Genomic DNA, 16,910 nt, shown 5'->3' on the forward strand with positions numbered 1-16,910 from the left:
ATTATGCATTTTGCAAATGGTCAAGTTTCTCAGTTTTAAGTGCAGCATCAATTTGGATGTGGTTGCACTATCTGGTGATGACTATAATACCAAAATTTCTATGGTATGTGTGTGGGGGTTTAGGGGGAGGTGAGGAGAAGAACTGAGGCCAAAGGTCTTTGGGGCTGAACCAGTTCCAAGGTTCTTTTGTAGTCCATATAGAGCAGCCATGTCACTCAGCTCTCTGAAAAAGATTTTACTGGTGTTGATGGGTATTTTGATAGATTTGAACTGAAGAGTAAAGATTCCACAACTATGCCAATAACTTAATAGTTTATTAGTCAGTCAACAATATTACAAATATTTAAAAATTACTTAATATAAATAGTTGGCAGCAAACTATTCCATTACAGAGTTAAATTACCAGTACAACAGACAGACTGGAGATTTAGACACCTGGAAGATAACAATAAAATAAACTAAAATATTTTAACAAAAAAATTTAAGCTGAAGGCGTTTACCTAGTGTCCATAAAAGCATGGGTTCTCTTTTTATTTAGAAAAAAATAAAAAACGGCTTTAACACCTCATTAGGAATATAAAATAAAATCAACTGAAAATATTAATTTGCATATCAAAGAACCATTTATAATTACAATCCAAACACTCCATAAACCACTTGTGCGATTCTATACAGAAACTGGGAATTAGAAACTAGTTGCTTTAATATTACAAAGATTTCAGCTCCAAAAATAATTCAACATAAAATAAACTTTAGCAATTAGTGTCATAAAATTATATATTTCCACATAAAAATACAAAATAATATTAATGACAAGAATATGAAAAATTATTCCAAGTATATTTTACTACTATTAAAATAAAATAAAACCCAAAAAAACAAAATAGAAATATGCATGAAAAAAGTCTCTCCTTTTGTTAGCAAAACACTATCCAAAATAACTACAATCATTTACATCAGTACAAAGATTTCTGGATTTAAAAAATAGTTGCAATGACAAAAGGGGTATCTTTTCTGACAGTAAAAAATGACACTGTGGATAAAATCTGCAAAATATGCAATGAAAAAAATAAATTTGCATTAAAAAGGTTTACACTGTTATTTTTTTTTTATACAAACATTAGAAACAGTATTGCACATCACAACACAGAATCGAGGTTAGTCAGCCTTCCAAAATGTGTTATATTCAAGTTTTGTAGCATCTTTGAGGAGAGGCTCTGTGCAGCCAGATGCAACAGGGATAAAATGTCAAGTGTCTTCCATACACAAATATATAAATGTTAAATGTTTCCTTCTTAACAAAAAGTGTGGATTTTTAAAGTTTTTTTTTTTCCTCCACAGTCATACTTTTGGGCAGCAATATGAACATTTAGGGAACACAAGTGAAGAAGCTTTGAAAATACAAAAATACAATCAAAATTAATAATTTTCTACAAAAATAGTAAAATAAATATGATCTGTAAATTAAAAAAAAAAAAAAACTCCAATACAGTGTTTAACAGAAAATAAGAATGCAGTACGTAAAACGAAAAAAAAAAAAAAGAGGTAGGGGTGAGGTGGGGAGCAGTAAAAGATCAGACTAACAAGCTTTAATTGTAACAGAAATGAAGGTAAAACAAACCATACATTTCTGTGATTTTTACCCATGGCGAAAAGGGTGTTCTATTACATTTCCCTTCATTTCCAATATTTATTTCTGTTTAAGAAGGGAAACTGATTTTCAACATCTCCAATTATTTTCATCATATAATTTATTTTAGTGTTCATTATTTAATACACAAAAAGGCTCTTCAATTTTAAACATTAAGCAGAAATTATGAAAATAAAGTTAAAAAATCTGCGAAATTAAATATCTAAATAATTAACATTGCAAAACTACTGATTTCTTTTCTAAATTCCAAAAATTGAGGTATAGCAAAGGAGATGTCTTCAGTCAAAAAAAGTGTGCCATAAAATAGCTGACTGTTGGAAAAAATCTCTCACAGAGATATAAAAATAGTGCATAACAAATGTCAAATGGATCAAGGTTGGCAGGGTTAAGGTTAGAAAAGAATACTCCAAAAATCTGGAGGATCATGGTTAAGTAACAAATAGGGAACATCGACAAATAAATTAGTAAAAAGCTCTTCTGAAAACAGCATCAACTTTAAACATTAAAAACTTGAACCACAACCACAATAAAACAGCAGAGTTAGACATGAACCACATATTTTTACAGTACAAAAAAGCACACCATAGACAACCAATATTAAGATCAACACTTTGCTCATGTGAAGGATTGTCCCAAGGGGCTGCAATAAGGCAACACCCTTGTAATTTTCTCTCTTTAGAGTCAAGAATCTTATTTCAGCATTTTAAAAACATCTACCATTGCTGGACGCTTTGCTTAGATTGCAGAGTAGCTCTTACATTAAAATATAGGGGCTAGTTGCTTTAAAAATGCTCTAAAGAGAAAAAACATCACTAATGATATTCTAATAGTGTTCAGTACCAAGAGAAACTAACTATTGCATGTTTCCATGCCACTTTCTCAAAAAAACTGCAAGCAAAGTCATTACCAAAATTCCTTCATCAAAATTTAAAAAAAGCAATTTTTAACCATTAAGAACAACAATTTCCATGCAACAGTGACCCCAGTTTAGACAGAAGACCCCAATATACATAGGTCAAACACATAAGCAAGTTTAAGCCAGATTTCACCATTATCTTTAAGGTAAAATTGAATTTTATGCAACTAGCCATCTGTATATTTCCCCATCTCCATTTTGACTTTACTTAGGTTTATTATAGTTTTGCATTCTTTGATAAAGTTCCTTTGTTTAAATATGGGCTTCCTGTGGGCCTTACATTTGGTGACCGGTTAGCAGTGTGCTGGCCATCTTTGGTTTATAAAGGATGTCTTAACCATGAACTATCAAAGGGGCTAAAATCAACTTTCTTTAAAATTCTAGTACTGTTCTTTTCCTCAATCTTTTATCTATACTATATCACTGCACATGAATTAGAACCGCACATCACAAAATTGCACAGGGATTACAAATATTACATCCAGTCTGCATAAAATCGAATTCCACTACCGACCAGATCACAAAATGGCTGCACTCTCTAATCTAAAACTAATTTGCATATTGTACACATGTAGGACATTGTTTTTTAACTTGAAGTCACAATAATGCATGCAAGTTTGCTTTTTTTAAACAAATTTTATAATTTGTTCATGCTACCTAGTTCAAGAGAGCTTTTTTGAACATTTGCAATACCTCACCTCTTGTTAATAATTCTAGTGCATGCATATGGTGTATACAGGTAAGTAAACATGCATTTTTTTTTTCACATTCTAAAACTATGGCAGTTTAGGCCATATTGTGCTGCCTGCATTTTATCTGCAATGCAGTGTGTCTCTAACGTTTTCAATCCCGTATTAATAGGTGGCATTTACACATAACACCTATATAGCAGCAAAGCTAATACAGCTTGTGATTAAAAATGTTTAAAAATAGCTAATAAATCAGATTATCTTGAGGTATTATTTCTTGCAAGTCAAAATGGAGAGCAAAAAAACAACCCTAATTTTTTAGTTTATGTATACACTGAAAATAGCAACAATAAAAATAAGCCTTTGTAGCAGACATATTCCATCTTCACTATTATTTTGCTACCTTTGGTAAATTACTGGGGCAGATCTTAAAGTTAAAAACCCACGTTTAGAAATAAGTGCACGCTTCACCCACTATATAGCAGCAGACTGTTTGCCCCTACGCAAAACATTCTCATATCTAACTTTAACTTTACATATAAAAATAACTTGGAGAAAATACAAAAGAACATTTTATTTTAACATGAAAATATCACAAAAATCAGTAAGCCTGAGATGTAGGGTTTTGGTGAAAACAAGAGGCCTGTAGTGTTTTGGCTGCTGATAAAGATGCATGTATTGATAGCTGGGGTGAAAGCAGAAGAATGCACTTATTTCTTCTGCACGTCATATCTTCAGACACAGGAAGCCACATGCACCCTTTCTCTCCTTGCTGAACGGAGGCCGGTCAGCTGCTCCTAGTTCCAGCGGAAGTGGATCTGCCGGGGGCGATCAGCACCCTCCTTGACCAATGGCTTATGGAACTCGCGTCCTGCACGGGAGTGGATGTTTGCCCAGCAAAACTCACAGTAGTACTGCAGGCAAGTGACATTGGCACAGAAAAAGGGGGCAAACTTCCCCCCGCAGCGTGCGCCCTGGCACTCATCACACATCTGGTCATCCAGCACGTATGGCTTCACCTCCACCTGGAAAAGGAGGGGAGACAAGTCCCGTCAGGTCTGCTTCAGACGCCACTTCAGCACCGATTTAAGAGGCTCATGCAGTCCTCTAGAGAGATGGAGCGGCACTAATGCTGAAAGGAGGCGGCAGTTTCCTAGGGTGACAGCTTCCCATGGTGGTTTTATCGCAAAGTCGTGACTGACTCTTGAGATCCCATAGACTGTAGCCCGCCAGGCTCCTCTGTCCATGGGATTCTCCAGGCAAGAATACTGGAGTGGGTTGCCATTTCCTTCTCCAGAGTATCTTCCTGACCCAGGAATCGAACCCAGGTCTCCTGCATTGCAGGAAGAGTTTTTACCAACTGAACTATGAGGGAAGCCCAGCTTCACCACCTTGTAGTTAAAGTACATCATTTTGTTCTTGCAGTAATCTTTTTATACGTCTTAGGTTCATAATTGACCATGTGACTCAATAAGCACTTAGTGTGGTAATTTTATTGTATTTTGATATATTTCTTCTGACAACTATTAACTGCATACTATTTACACAACTTTACTCCCCAAAGACAAAAAATAATTTATAAAAACTATAAAATCCTAATTGATTCACAAAACATTCCACCCTCACTTTTCTTGAAGTTGACATCTTTAAAACACCTGTGTGTTGATCTTTTCAGAGATGAGGGTAACTGTGAGTCAAAATGAGCAGAGCATGGAAGACAAATACACTTGCACCTTTGTTCTCTCTTCCCAGCCCCACCAGTGGGATGGAAAACCGTAACAGCCCCTGGTCCGGGCAACGCTGCTCTCCTGTAGGTGAGAGGATGCCCTGCTCAAAAATAACTGGTGCCAACAAACCAGAGCTGTGGATGATTCTATGAAGGGCATGTCCAGACTTCTGAGAACTAGTAAGACAGAAGTCAAAGTCTCACTGTGAAAGCATGACTCAGGAGAAGGTCTCAGACTTAAGTCAGCTCTTGATGCTAAACCTCTTGACCTCACTTTCCGTACCTGTGAGATGAGAAAGGCACTAGACCCTGCTTCCTAGAGTTGTGAGGATTAGATGATGCAAGCAAAAGCACGTAAGACAGTGCTTGGTACCTGGTAAATACTCTGTAAATTAGCACTGGCCACTATTAGCTGTAATGGCCTTACTTTCTGGCTTGTGAGAACTTTATGAATGACAGGTTACTGCTTTTATCTGACTGAATAGTGCCAGGCAGTCTAAGATCTTTGCATTTCCTGAGAGGAGAGAAAATTGAGTGTTTAAATGGCTTGGTTTGCCCAAGGTAAAAAAATAATGACCTGATTATTTCTATTTTGAGTGTATTCTACTAAAATACTTGCACGTGTATAGAAAATAAATATATAAGGGTATTTTTTCAGCATTATTTTGAACAAAAATAACAACAACAAACTGGAAACCACCTAGTTGACTGATGAAAAGAACTGTAAAACATTTGATAGGAAAGTAATGGAATAACATTTTTGTTTGTATTTGTATTGTGTTGGTCAAAAAGTACATTTTCAGTACAATCTTTTGAAAAACCCAAAGGAACTTTCTGGTTAACCTAATATTTCACGGTTAGGGTTAGGAAAAACATGAAAAAAAAAAAAGTGAAAGTTAGTTGTTCAGTCATGTCCAACTCTTTGTGACCCCATGAACTGTGGCCCACCAGGCCCTTCTGTTCATGGAATTCTCCAGGCAAGAATACTGGAGTGGGTTGCCATTCCCTTCTCCAGGGGGTCCTCCCAACCCAGGGATTGAACCCAGGTCTCCTGCACTGCAGGCAGATTCTTCACCGTTTGAGCCACTAGACTGTATACTTTATATATATCGGACATTTTGCTTTCCTGAACTGTCTATATTTTTTGCATATTTTCCTGCTGGTGTTTTCTTTTTTAAAACTAGCTTATAAGTCCTCTTCGCCAGTTAAGGATTTTTAATCTTTCTTTCTTTCCATTGGCTTTTGATTTTTAAAATGATCTTTGACACAAATTCTAAAATTTGTATGCTCCATCTTTGTCTTCTACCTTTTTCCTTTACAGATTCTATGTTGATTGGCAGGCTATTATTTTTGACTCATTACCTCACTGTAACTATAATTAAGGAAGTGCATTACTGTAACCAAAGAATAGATCAAGGCATTATGAGAACTGCTGGGTCTCACTGCACTGTAGGATAAACTGTGAGCAAAAGGATCACCTGCATTTGCTCAATGTTCAGTACTATCTGGCGGCACATATAACACAAAGCTGAAACTACATGAATGTCTTCGTAGATACACACTTAAAATATTTTTTCTGGGTTTCTCTCTTGTGTGTGTTTTTTTTTTTTTTGGTCTTGCCTTTATCACCATAAGATTTTAAGCACAGTGTCTCTGCTGTTTATTTAATTTTCATAATACTTAATAAAATACTGGGTGACAATGTAAAACAATTATTTCAATTATCTGTATTTTTAAATTCTAGATGTTATTTTATACAGCTAATCTGGCGAGCTACAGTCCATGGGGTCACAACGAATTGGATTAAGACTCAGTGAGTGAAAGACAAACAACAAATCTACTTAATTTAAAACCTACAAAGATGAAAAAATGGATTTCAAATCTATGATTTTAGAATATGATCAAAACCTATTTGTGATTCATAATCTCTATCAATGCTTGAATGTGTGAAAAGGAGTTTCAATGATTCTTCATTCTTCTTATTTTTTATTAGAATGTCTTCCCTTTTCCACCACAGAGGCACTGTGACACACCATCACCTGGGTTCATAACTAACAAAGTAACTAATAACTAGCCAAGCTGAAGTGTAACACAATTCATTTCAGTGACTACCAGACGCCAGAGTGAATTATACTACCCATTGAATAAAATATAATAAATAAAAATGATTTATACATTTGTGGTGACTGTTCTTCACAGCTATTGGGAAAATGAAACTAAATTTCAAAGTATTCATGAGCCTAAAAAATGCAGTGAATAAACAATTTTAATTCCCTCCAAATAAATATACTATATTTGCATTTCAGATAAATTTAAATGTAATCTGATTTTATGGTTCAATTAGTGAGATGAAAGGTATAAAGATTAGTAATTTAATTTTTTTGTATAATGACTTATAAAATATTTAAGGCTCAAATTCTTTCCAATAAAGTTGAAGGCATATCAATACCTTAGTAGCACATATCTTTAAAAAGCAAACATTTCTCTCAGTAGTTCAAGGCCTTTTTAAGAAGAGTTTCTCAATTCACTTGCTTTGCATCGAGGTTTCTCTTTAAGAATCAATACTCTGCCCTAAATAATTTTGTCCTCCACTATCATTTTGGAAACAAAGAGGTATGAGGTATGATAGTACAATAATTGTTTTCCTCTGCTTCTGTATATTAAACCCTCTCACTTGTCTGAAAAAGCAAGTGAGATCAGCTGAGACTAGCTTGGTGGTCTAAAGCACAGTTGACTAGATGAGTAGCATAAAGCACAGCTGAGCCTTAGAATCACCCAGAGGCTTTACACATCACTCCTGCCCTGGGTGCATCCCAGACAGTTACCACAGACCCTCCACAGGCTGGGACCCAGACGTCGAGGCTGTCCTCATTCCCAGGCAACTTTACTGTGCAGTGGAGGTTGAAAACCAATGGATGAGAGAGACTCTAAGGTTCAAATCAGTTAAAAAAATTTTTCATAGCATGCCTGGATAAAAGCAGAGCTCTGTTTCTTAGATACTTATTTTTTTTTCTTTCTTTTTTGGGGCAATATTTTAAGTAACAATGGCAAACAAGCATGCCACTTTGTATATGTGAACTAAACTGATGCTGTACTTTGCTCCTAAATGGCATGGCTTCATAATTAAATTGTGACTACTCCTAGAGTCTATGGTCTAGTCAACAGGTATTAATTAACCAGCTCCTCTGCCCCTAAAATAGTCTTTTAATTTGCAAACAGCCCCAGAGAATAAGCTTCAAGAAACTTACACTGGGTAAACAAGAACCCACTCAAGTTATATCTACTATAATGGATATAAGAAAGTTAATTTACCTCATGTTTTTAGTGTATCTCATCTGTACTACAAAAGTAAACATGATTATTCAGGAAGTACCCACAATTTTATAGCATGAAATAGATTTGAAAATAATCAATTGAGTTTTGTTCACTTCTTTTTCCTATTTTAAATGGTTGGTAATAAGTATTAGAAATTATTCAGTAGGGGGGCTTTCATTTATAATCCATAGGACTTCCTGAAAATTTTTACTATGATGACCTAGCAGTGCTACTAGAGAGTAAATGTTTAAAGTTCAGACAATCATCTGTGTATTTAGTTTATTTGTATACTTGGCTTATTTAGATATTTACATTTGTTATTGCATATATTTAGGGAAATACACACAATGGGTTTTATTTTAGATTTTATGAAAAATGAAAAGTAAGTAACATCTAACACTAGTGCCTATCTCTGTTCTGAGTGCTTCTACAGATGTGAATTCATTTATTCCTCAAAATAACTGTCAAAGAGATACTATTATTGTTTTCCATCTTGTGCGTGAAGAATAAGAGGTGTGAAGAAGGTTCATTTGCCCAGGGTTACTGAGCACAGGGTGGAAATGGGATCCCAGGGAGCCTGGCCCCAGAGTACAAGCTCTGCCTCCACAGTTAGAAAGATATTAAGACACCTGTTGGCTGATATATTTTCTGAAATAGCTTTAAAATGATATTTAAATTCTGTGTATCATACCTAAAGTTTAATGTCTGGTCAAGAATTTCACAATTCAGGGATCTTTTGATATAATACTCTTTAACAGCTAAAGGAGTATAAAAATAAGCACTCAGTTTTTGAATTGCATTATTAACTCTGTAGGAGAGCAAGCTTTGGAAAGTGTGAAAGTGCAAGTGTTGGTCACTTAGTTGTGTCCGACTCTTTGTGACCCTATGAACTGTAGTTGCCAGGCTCCTCTGTCCATGGAAATCTCCAGGCAAGAATACTGGAGTGGGTTGCCAGTCCCTTCTCCATGTGATCTTCCTGACCCAGGGATTGAACCCAGGTCTCCTGCACTGCAGGCAGATTCTTTACCATCTAAGTTACCAGGGAAGCCCAGTAAGCTTTGGATCAGCAGTTTATTACAGGACTTGAATGGTTTTCCAATATGCAACTTACGCGTTTATCAATATCACCGTGCTGAAGCTGAACGAACCGAGCACTGATGGCAGCAATGTAGCTCTGCTGATTGGAGAAAGCAACTCGACCAGCACCTTTTGGATATTTCAGCTCTGGATCTGTATCAATCCCTGCATAACACACACCACCATACAGCCGGTCCATGATCATAGCAAGCTCCACTGGAAAACGAAAAGAAGTGCACATCAAATGGAGAGAACACAGTGAATCAACAGTTAAAGTATGTTTTTAAGTGAAAGTCAATAGGATAATGCTCTCTTCTAGATCCAGTCCTCTGTCTTGTACACTAGGGCCCATCTGCTCTCACCACAGAAGTGGAACACTCAGCTGTCCACTGGACCAGTCATACTGATATTTAACAGACACTGTAGCACACACTGTGTTCTACATGGTGCTCTTGACCTTTCGCTATCTGTCTAAGCATGCCCCCGTGTGTTTTCACTGACTCAGTAAGTGATGGAAAAGATGAAGTTGCCAACTCAAGAAGCTTGGCTTCATCCTTCTTGTTTTTTTCTGTTTCCCACAGTGCATGCAAACCCATGAACTTGATTTTCAGACATATCTAGAATCCAACCATTCTCCCTCCATGACTAACATCCTGTTTCAAGGTATTGTTATTTTTTATCAGATCATGGCAATAGCTTTATCACTTCGTTTCTGATCCGTGCTCCTCCCACTCCCCAGTTTATTTTCGAAACAGCACCAAGAGTGATTCTCTTGAAGATATAGCAGATACCAATGGCTAAACTGAAATTTCTTCTTTGGAACTCTTAATGGAGGCACAAACTAGTCTTCAAAACCACAATCTTCTTCCAACCTACTCCAGTGTTCTTGATCTTCTCGGTAATGGTACCACTGTCTACCTAGTAGCTTAAGACTGAAAACTGAGATTGAGCCTCTGCGTCTACTTCATAAATACCTGTAACACTTGTTCACTTGGCTCCTCTACCACCACCAGCACTAATCCAAGCCACTGCTAACTGTCTCCTGGACTGTAATAACAGGTTCCTGAATTGGTCCACCTATATCTACTCTCAACTCGACTCTCCCCTCCACAAGTCATCAGCTAAACTAGTCTTTCAAAAACGCAAATATGATATGTCTCTCACCTTTACTTAAAAACTCTTCATTTGTCTCCCACTACTCTGAGGATAAATATCAAAATTAGCTGTTAGACTTTTATGATCAGACTGCTTTTACTTTTTCAGTGTCTTCTGTCTCTCCCTTCATTCCTTATACCGCAAATGGTGACTCTGGGCTCCCCTCAGTCCCTCTGATGCACTCGGCCTCCCTCCACCAAACATCTTTGAGTATGCTGACCCCTTTGTCTGAAACACACTCCACACAATCTCCTTCTGTTCAATCTTCATATGTCAGCTCAAATACAAGTATTTTGAAAATATTAGGCTACATCACATTTCCTTGCTTTATGCCCTTCTGTTTCCTGCAGTGCTTCTTTGTAGTAGGTATACCTGTAAGTATTTACACGTGTGAATAGTCCTTTAACATGCACTTCCCATGCTGGAAGAGGGTGTTCTCAGTGATGCAAGGAGCTAACACACTTCACAAGGGTGCACAGTATCATAAAACCTGCTTGTACTGTGGGCATTTATGTCTGTAATTATGTACCATATGACATCTTCTGGTAGATCTCTGGATTCTGATGCCCGATGAACAGAAGTTTATCATTCAATTATCTAAAGTGTCTTTCAGATATCAGAATCAACCTGCATCAAATAAACAGACCCCAAATTCTCACATCTTTGAGAGTTACATTTAAGCAGACTTAAAGGCCTGAGTGGATTCTCCTTATAGAGTCTATCTGGAGTTAGCTATACATATTGATAGATGGTTGTACTATTCTCCAGTTCCTTAATGGTCTCAAGAGCAGTTTTTAGAATTTGTCTCACTTCTGTAGCAGCAGCTGTTGGCGGAGAATCTGCCCTTCGCTGATCCAGTGGTGACATGTACACACTAGGTGCCCCATGTTTACTGAATCAATTCATGTTTAAATGATTTTTGTAAAAAAACAAAATTTGTTAACATTCTACTTACCAGCCCGTAATGGCCTAGGAACACCTCCAACAAAAATTGTTTTTCGAGGATCCAAAGGCTGAGAACCATCCATCACAAAATCACTATCACTCAAATTCCAAGGACGGATCTGAACCTGTGAAGAAGATGACATTACGGCCTTAGGTCTCGCTTCTTTAATAGCTGATGAGCTTTCTGCCAATTGTGGTGCTTTCATAATTCAGAATTTTGGATAGATGGTTTTGGAAACAAATTGTTAATATTTTAATCTAGATACTGTAAGTTATATGAACTTTTAAAAACTGAGCTCTTAACGCAGTAGTTTTTTCACTAATAATCATTTCAAAACAGTTTTTGAAAAACTTTCATCTGTAGCTTCAAGTTCGAGTAGCATTTACTTACAGGTTTGTCCTTGATGGTTGGGCTGGAAACACACAGATAGAGTTTTCCATCCTCTTCAATACAAGCATCAATCAGTGCCTGAACAGAGCTCTCTTCTTGAAAGAGAAGGAATGCATAGCCTGTAACAGCCATGAAAATGAGGCAGTAAGTCAAGGTCAGTGATTTCATCCCAAACTTCAGTAATGTTTAAAAAACACATGCCTTTGAAGTAGATAAAAAATGAACTATCAAATAGGACTACAATCATCATGTTTCTATCGGAGAACACAACATCCTATAGAATATACACAATACAAATACTCAGTAAATTAACTATTTTGTATAGAGCATTTAGTATCTGATACTGTACTAAGAGCTTCACATAAATATTTGATTCTCAGGGTAAATCTATCAAACATTATTCCCAATTTACAGAAAAAAAGAAAAAGAAAAACAAAACAAACCCTGAGGTGTCAAGTGGTTGAATCACTTGCCCAAAGTCACATAAGCAAGTAGTTGGCTGATTAATTTCAAACCTAGATCTGCTCTAAGGTCTCCCATGATACTGTCTCCTTAAAGAATTTGGCTGGATTAACCGGTTGAGCCCAGCAGAAGCTACAATTTTTTTCATGTGCCCTCAGGGAAAGACAAGTTCTACAGCATACTTTTGGGCAGGTGGAAGGAGCACACGTGGAAAGGCCCTGGAATTCCTGTAAGTAGAGGAAAATTCCACAGTCAACCTGACCACTTCTAAATGATACTAAGAAAACTCCCTTAGGGAGGCTGGAATGAAACAGATTCCTTCAGGATGGGTCAGACTTTTAAATCAAGTCTCAAAGTGGCTGAGCAGCAGAACACTTTTTCCAAACAGTCTGGAGACTGGGTTTGCACTTTGCAGTCAAGTTCTTGCTTAGATTCCTATGCTTTTTTGGAAATATGCCCTTCCTCCTTTCCTTGTGACAACCAGTTGTCAATCTTTAATCAAATATTATGTATCCAGCAGGCAGAACAGACTTCATTATAAAAAGAAGGCATCAAAATTTACAAGTTTACTATTTTGTGATTATTCCCAGTAGCAGATAACTGTAAGTGACCCCTTTCCCTTGACAAGATTTCTATGCAAACAAATTTAGAGCAATGAAATCTAGCCCCAGTATGAAAATGCCATCAAACAGGCCATCCAGGTCTGTTCCATTAAACAACAGGAAGAGTGAGGTCATGTCTTACCAGAAGTCAAAAAAACACAGCTTATTGCTAATAATCACTTTTAGTGCCACAAAGATCTGATATGATACACAAAAGAAATACTTCATTTTAATAAAATTACTATATCTGATTGCACAAATAAGCAATCAAACCATTTCTATTTCTACACAAATAGAAACTTCCATATGTATGATTATGTAAGATTATCTAAGATCATATCTTAGACTTTTATAATTGCTAGAAATAACTTAAATAGGCTTGAAAAAATGATAAAATAAAGACTGGCTTTCTATATGTGAAGGCATTACTTTTGATACAAGCTATGGTTCTGAGAGCTATAACTGTTTTGTAATAATGGAGGGGTATAAGATCAATTTACTAAAATAGAATTTTAAATTAAATTTTAATGTTATGTTTTATGATGCTAGTTTTTATATTAATATTTTAAATTGCAAAATAATTTTTATGATTAGGAAAGAAACATTTGTATCACAAAAATTAATTAAGCAATATGGCAGGTAAATTTTGATCTAGCTAAGGCAAGCCACTAAATATTAAAATAGTCTCGCCAAAAATACCACCTAACATGTTCTTTAGAATTTATTAGTGCAAACTAATGTTTACATTCAATCCATGGAGTTGCAAACAGTCCCCCATGACTTGGCGAACAACAACGTTTACACAAGGTGAACCTTATTCACTTCAAAGGACAGGTGTGTGTAAGTGTGGTTCAGCATTCAAGGGCTCAAGTCACTACCTCAATTACAAGGCAACTTCATCAACTGGATGTTTCCACACCAGTGTTTCCCAAACCACGGAATGATGAATTCCAGCAATGACAAAAATGCATGAACATGCAAGGTTTAGGAACACTGGTCTTTGGCAATGGGTACAATCAACTGTAACTGTACCAAAATACTATGATTTGCCACTGCTGATTTTTTTTTCTTCTTATTTTCAGTTTGAGAAAATAACAACCATCACAAAACTACAATAACTGCGATAGCAACAATGACAACAGCTTTTCTGTTTCATGAAATCAGTGTCAACCTATCTCACTAGGCTTAAATCCACCCCTTTATCTGAACAAGAAGTCCATGCAGAAAATGTGTATGTGTCTTGACAGAAACTAATTCCAGTACCTTTCTAAACTTGTACTTCAATTCCTGCTTGTAACTCTACTGAACAACTTTTTCATCTATATAAATTGCATAGTCTCCTTTAGATTTAGTTCAAATTTTCACAGTGAAGCTTTCTTCTACCTACTTCAGGTCAAAGGATAAACCATCCTACAGTATTTCTAGTTGTTTATATTTCTTATTAGGCAACTTTCAATCCATGAATTACTGAGGATACAAAGGTGAGTAAAGACACAGTCTGACAGATTACTGGAAAAATTTGACATTAATAGGTTCTGACATTAATAGATATAACTCTAGCTGTGTTGTGGGAGAAACATTGGGGATATCCAGAGATGTGGACAGACTAAGTCATATGTCTGACATAGTCCAGACAAAGGATGATGGTAATTTAGGCAGAAACATCCAGAACTAACAGGCATTTTTATTGAACATTTGGTAAAATAAACTATAAAAGGCAAGATCATAACACTGTGAACAGATTAAAACCAAGCTAAGAAAGGAACTTCTACATCAATACGCGAAGCTAGCTTTCTCTCTAAACCAAGGATGCAAGACCTCCCGGTCCAGCAAAGTCCAAAATCATGTGAAAATTTAGAGTACATGGAGAGAGGTCCATAGCTAGAAGTAGATTCTAAAAGCTGCCTGAGATCCAGGCTCGAAGGATTCCATAAGATTTCTTTTTCCCTTTTTTTCCTGGTAATCTCTTGAATTTTATTTTATTTTTTTCGTTTATTTTTATTAGTTGGAGGCTAATTACTTTACAATATTGTAGTGGTTTTTGCCATACATTGACATGAATCAGCCATGGATTTACATGTGTTCCCCGTCCTGAACCCTCCTCCCACCTCCCTCCCCATCGCATCCCTCTGGGTCATCCCAGTGCACCAGCCCCGAGCACTTGTCTCATGCATCCAACCTGGGCTGGACTGGCAATCTGTTTCTGAGAGAACAGCATTGAAACATGTATATTATCAAGGATTCCATAAGATTTAAAGGTTCAGTTCAGTTCAGTCGCTCAGTCGTGTCTGACTCTTTGCGACCCCATGGACTGCAGCATGCCAGGCCTCCCTGTCCATCACTAACTCCCAGGGTTTAGGGTGTGTATATATATATATACACACCTTATATACATATATATAAATCACATATCTAAAAATCACTGCATTATTCCATTTCTCTAAAAAACGACCTCAGCCACTCACGGGAGTTCTGTAATTCTCAATGATAAAGGAGAGATGCCTGAACAATTCATCACCAGAAACCCTGAGCTGGTTTTTGGATGCCAGTGACTCTGACGTGTTTCCTAACCCAAAGTCAAAATCAGCTTATTCAACAGATCTACTGGAATCTTTTCCCAGGCTTGAAAAATCCATTCAGCCATGAGAATAATGGTGTACTTTTTCATTTCTAAAATTACATTTGAATGATATTCAAAGTAAAGTCTTTCAATCTCCCCCTTTCTTTTATTCACCTACGAGGATCTGCCATGAGTGGCTGGATTCAGGCTAAATTCTCTCCCCCTGCTCACTCTAGGCAGGTGATTCATCCTCTGCCCACTGATGGTGGCATCACTTTGCTCAAAGGAATGTTAGCTCCATTTGTGATGCCTCTTCTCTGGATCAGTCACCGCAGTATCCTAGCACTATGTAACTGTGCACACCTTATCTCTTTATGTAACTAAGTTTTTCCTGACCATTTATTTTCTTCTCTATCTAAATTTACCAACAGAGTATGTACTGATCTCTTGTCATCTCTGGAACACTTAAGGACATCTTGCAATACTTAAAATATTCATGGGTTTATATTTTATTCTCACTTCATACATTTAACAACCTCAGATATGCAGATGACACCATCCTTATGGCAGAAAGTGAAGAAGAACTAAAGAGCCTCTTGATGAAAGTGAAAGAGGAGGGTGAAAAAGTTGGGTTAAATCTCAACTTTCAGAAAACTAAGAGCATGGCATCTGGTCCCATCACTTCATGGCAAACAGATGGAGAAACAGTGGAAACAGTGGCAGACTTTATTTTTGGGGCTCCAAAATCACTGCAGATGGTGACTGCAGCCATGAAATTAAAAGACGCTTACTCCTTGGAAGGAAAGTTATGACCAACCTAGACAGCATATTACAAAGCAGAGACATTACTTTGCCAACAAAGGTCCATCTAGTCAAGGCTATGGTTTTTCCAGTGGTCATGTATGGATGTGAGAGTTGGACTATAAAGAAAGCTGAGCACCGAAGAACTGGTGCTTTTGAACTGTGGTGTTGGAGAAGACTCTTGAGTCCCTTGGACTGCAAGGAGATCCAACCAGGCAATCCTAAAGGAGATCAGTCCTGGGTGTTCATTAGAAGGACTGATGTTTCAGCTGAAACTCCAATACTTTGGCCACCTGATGTGAAGAGCTGACTCATTTGAAAAGACCCTGATGCTGGGAAAGATTGAAGGCAGGAGCAGAAGGGGACAATAGAGGATGAGATGGTTGGATGGCATCATCGACTTGATGGACATGGGTTTGGGTGAACTCCGGGAGTTGGTGATGGACAGAGAGGCCTGGCGTGCTACAGTTCAAGGGGTTGCAAAGAGTCAGACATGACTGAGCGACTGAATTGACACACTTCTTAATTTCACTGAGCAGAGAAATTTTTTTAAATGTCTGTGCCCAAGCTACTGAGAAGTATACCTTAGGCAGAAAAAAGACTCAAATATTTGTTGATAC

The 16,910-nt window shown here is 36.9% G+C and overlaps 1 protein-coding gene across 6 annotated transcripts in view; it reads right to left on the reverse strand.

Moving 5' to 3' along the window:
• Positions 1-295: 295 nt before the first annotated feature.
• The window catches only part of CPEB2 (cytoplasmic polyadenylation element binding protein 2), a 73,161-nt gene continuing 56,546 nt past the window's right edge, over positions 296-16,910 (reverse strand). For all 6 annotated transcript variants that reach the window (XM_043906173.1, XM_043906172.1, XM_043906171.1 and 3 more), the window contains 4 exons: positions 11,866-11,984; positions 11,485-11,599; positions 9,409-9,590; positions 296-4,281 (listed from right to left, as the gene is read on the reverse strand). In XM_043906173.1, the coding sequence (XP_043762108.1) occupies positions 4,054-4,281; positions 9,409-9,590; positions 11,485-11,599; positions 11,866-11,984 (644 nt within the window). In that variant the 3' untranslated portion in view covers positions 296-4,053. The remainder of the gene's footprint in view (positions 4,282-9,408; positions 9,591-11,484; positions 11,600-11,865; positions 11,985-16,910) is intronic.

Source organism: Cervus elaphus, chromosome 6, assembly GCF_910594005.1.
Source record: "Cervus elaphus chromosome 6, mCerEla1.1, whole genome shotgun sequence".
Taxonomy (NCBI): Eukaryota; Metazoa; Chordata; class Mammalia; order Artiodactyla; family Cervidae; genus Cervus; species Cervus elaphus.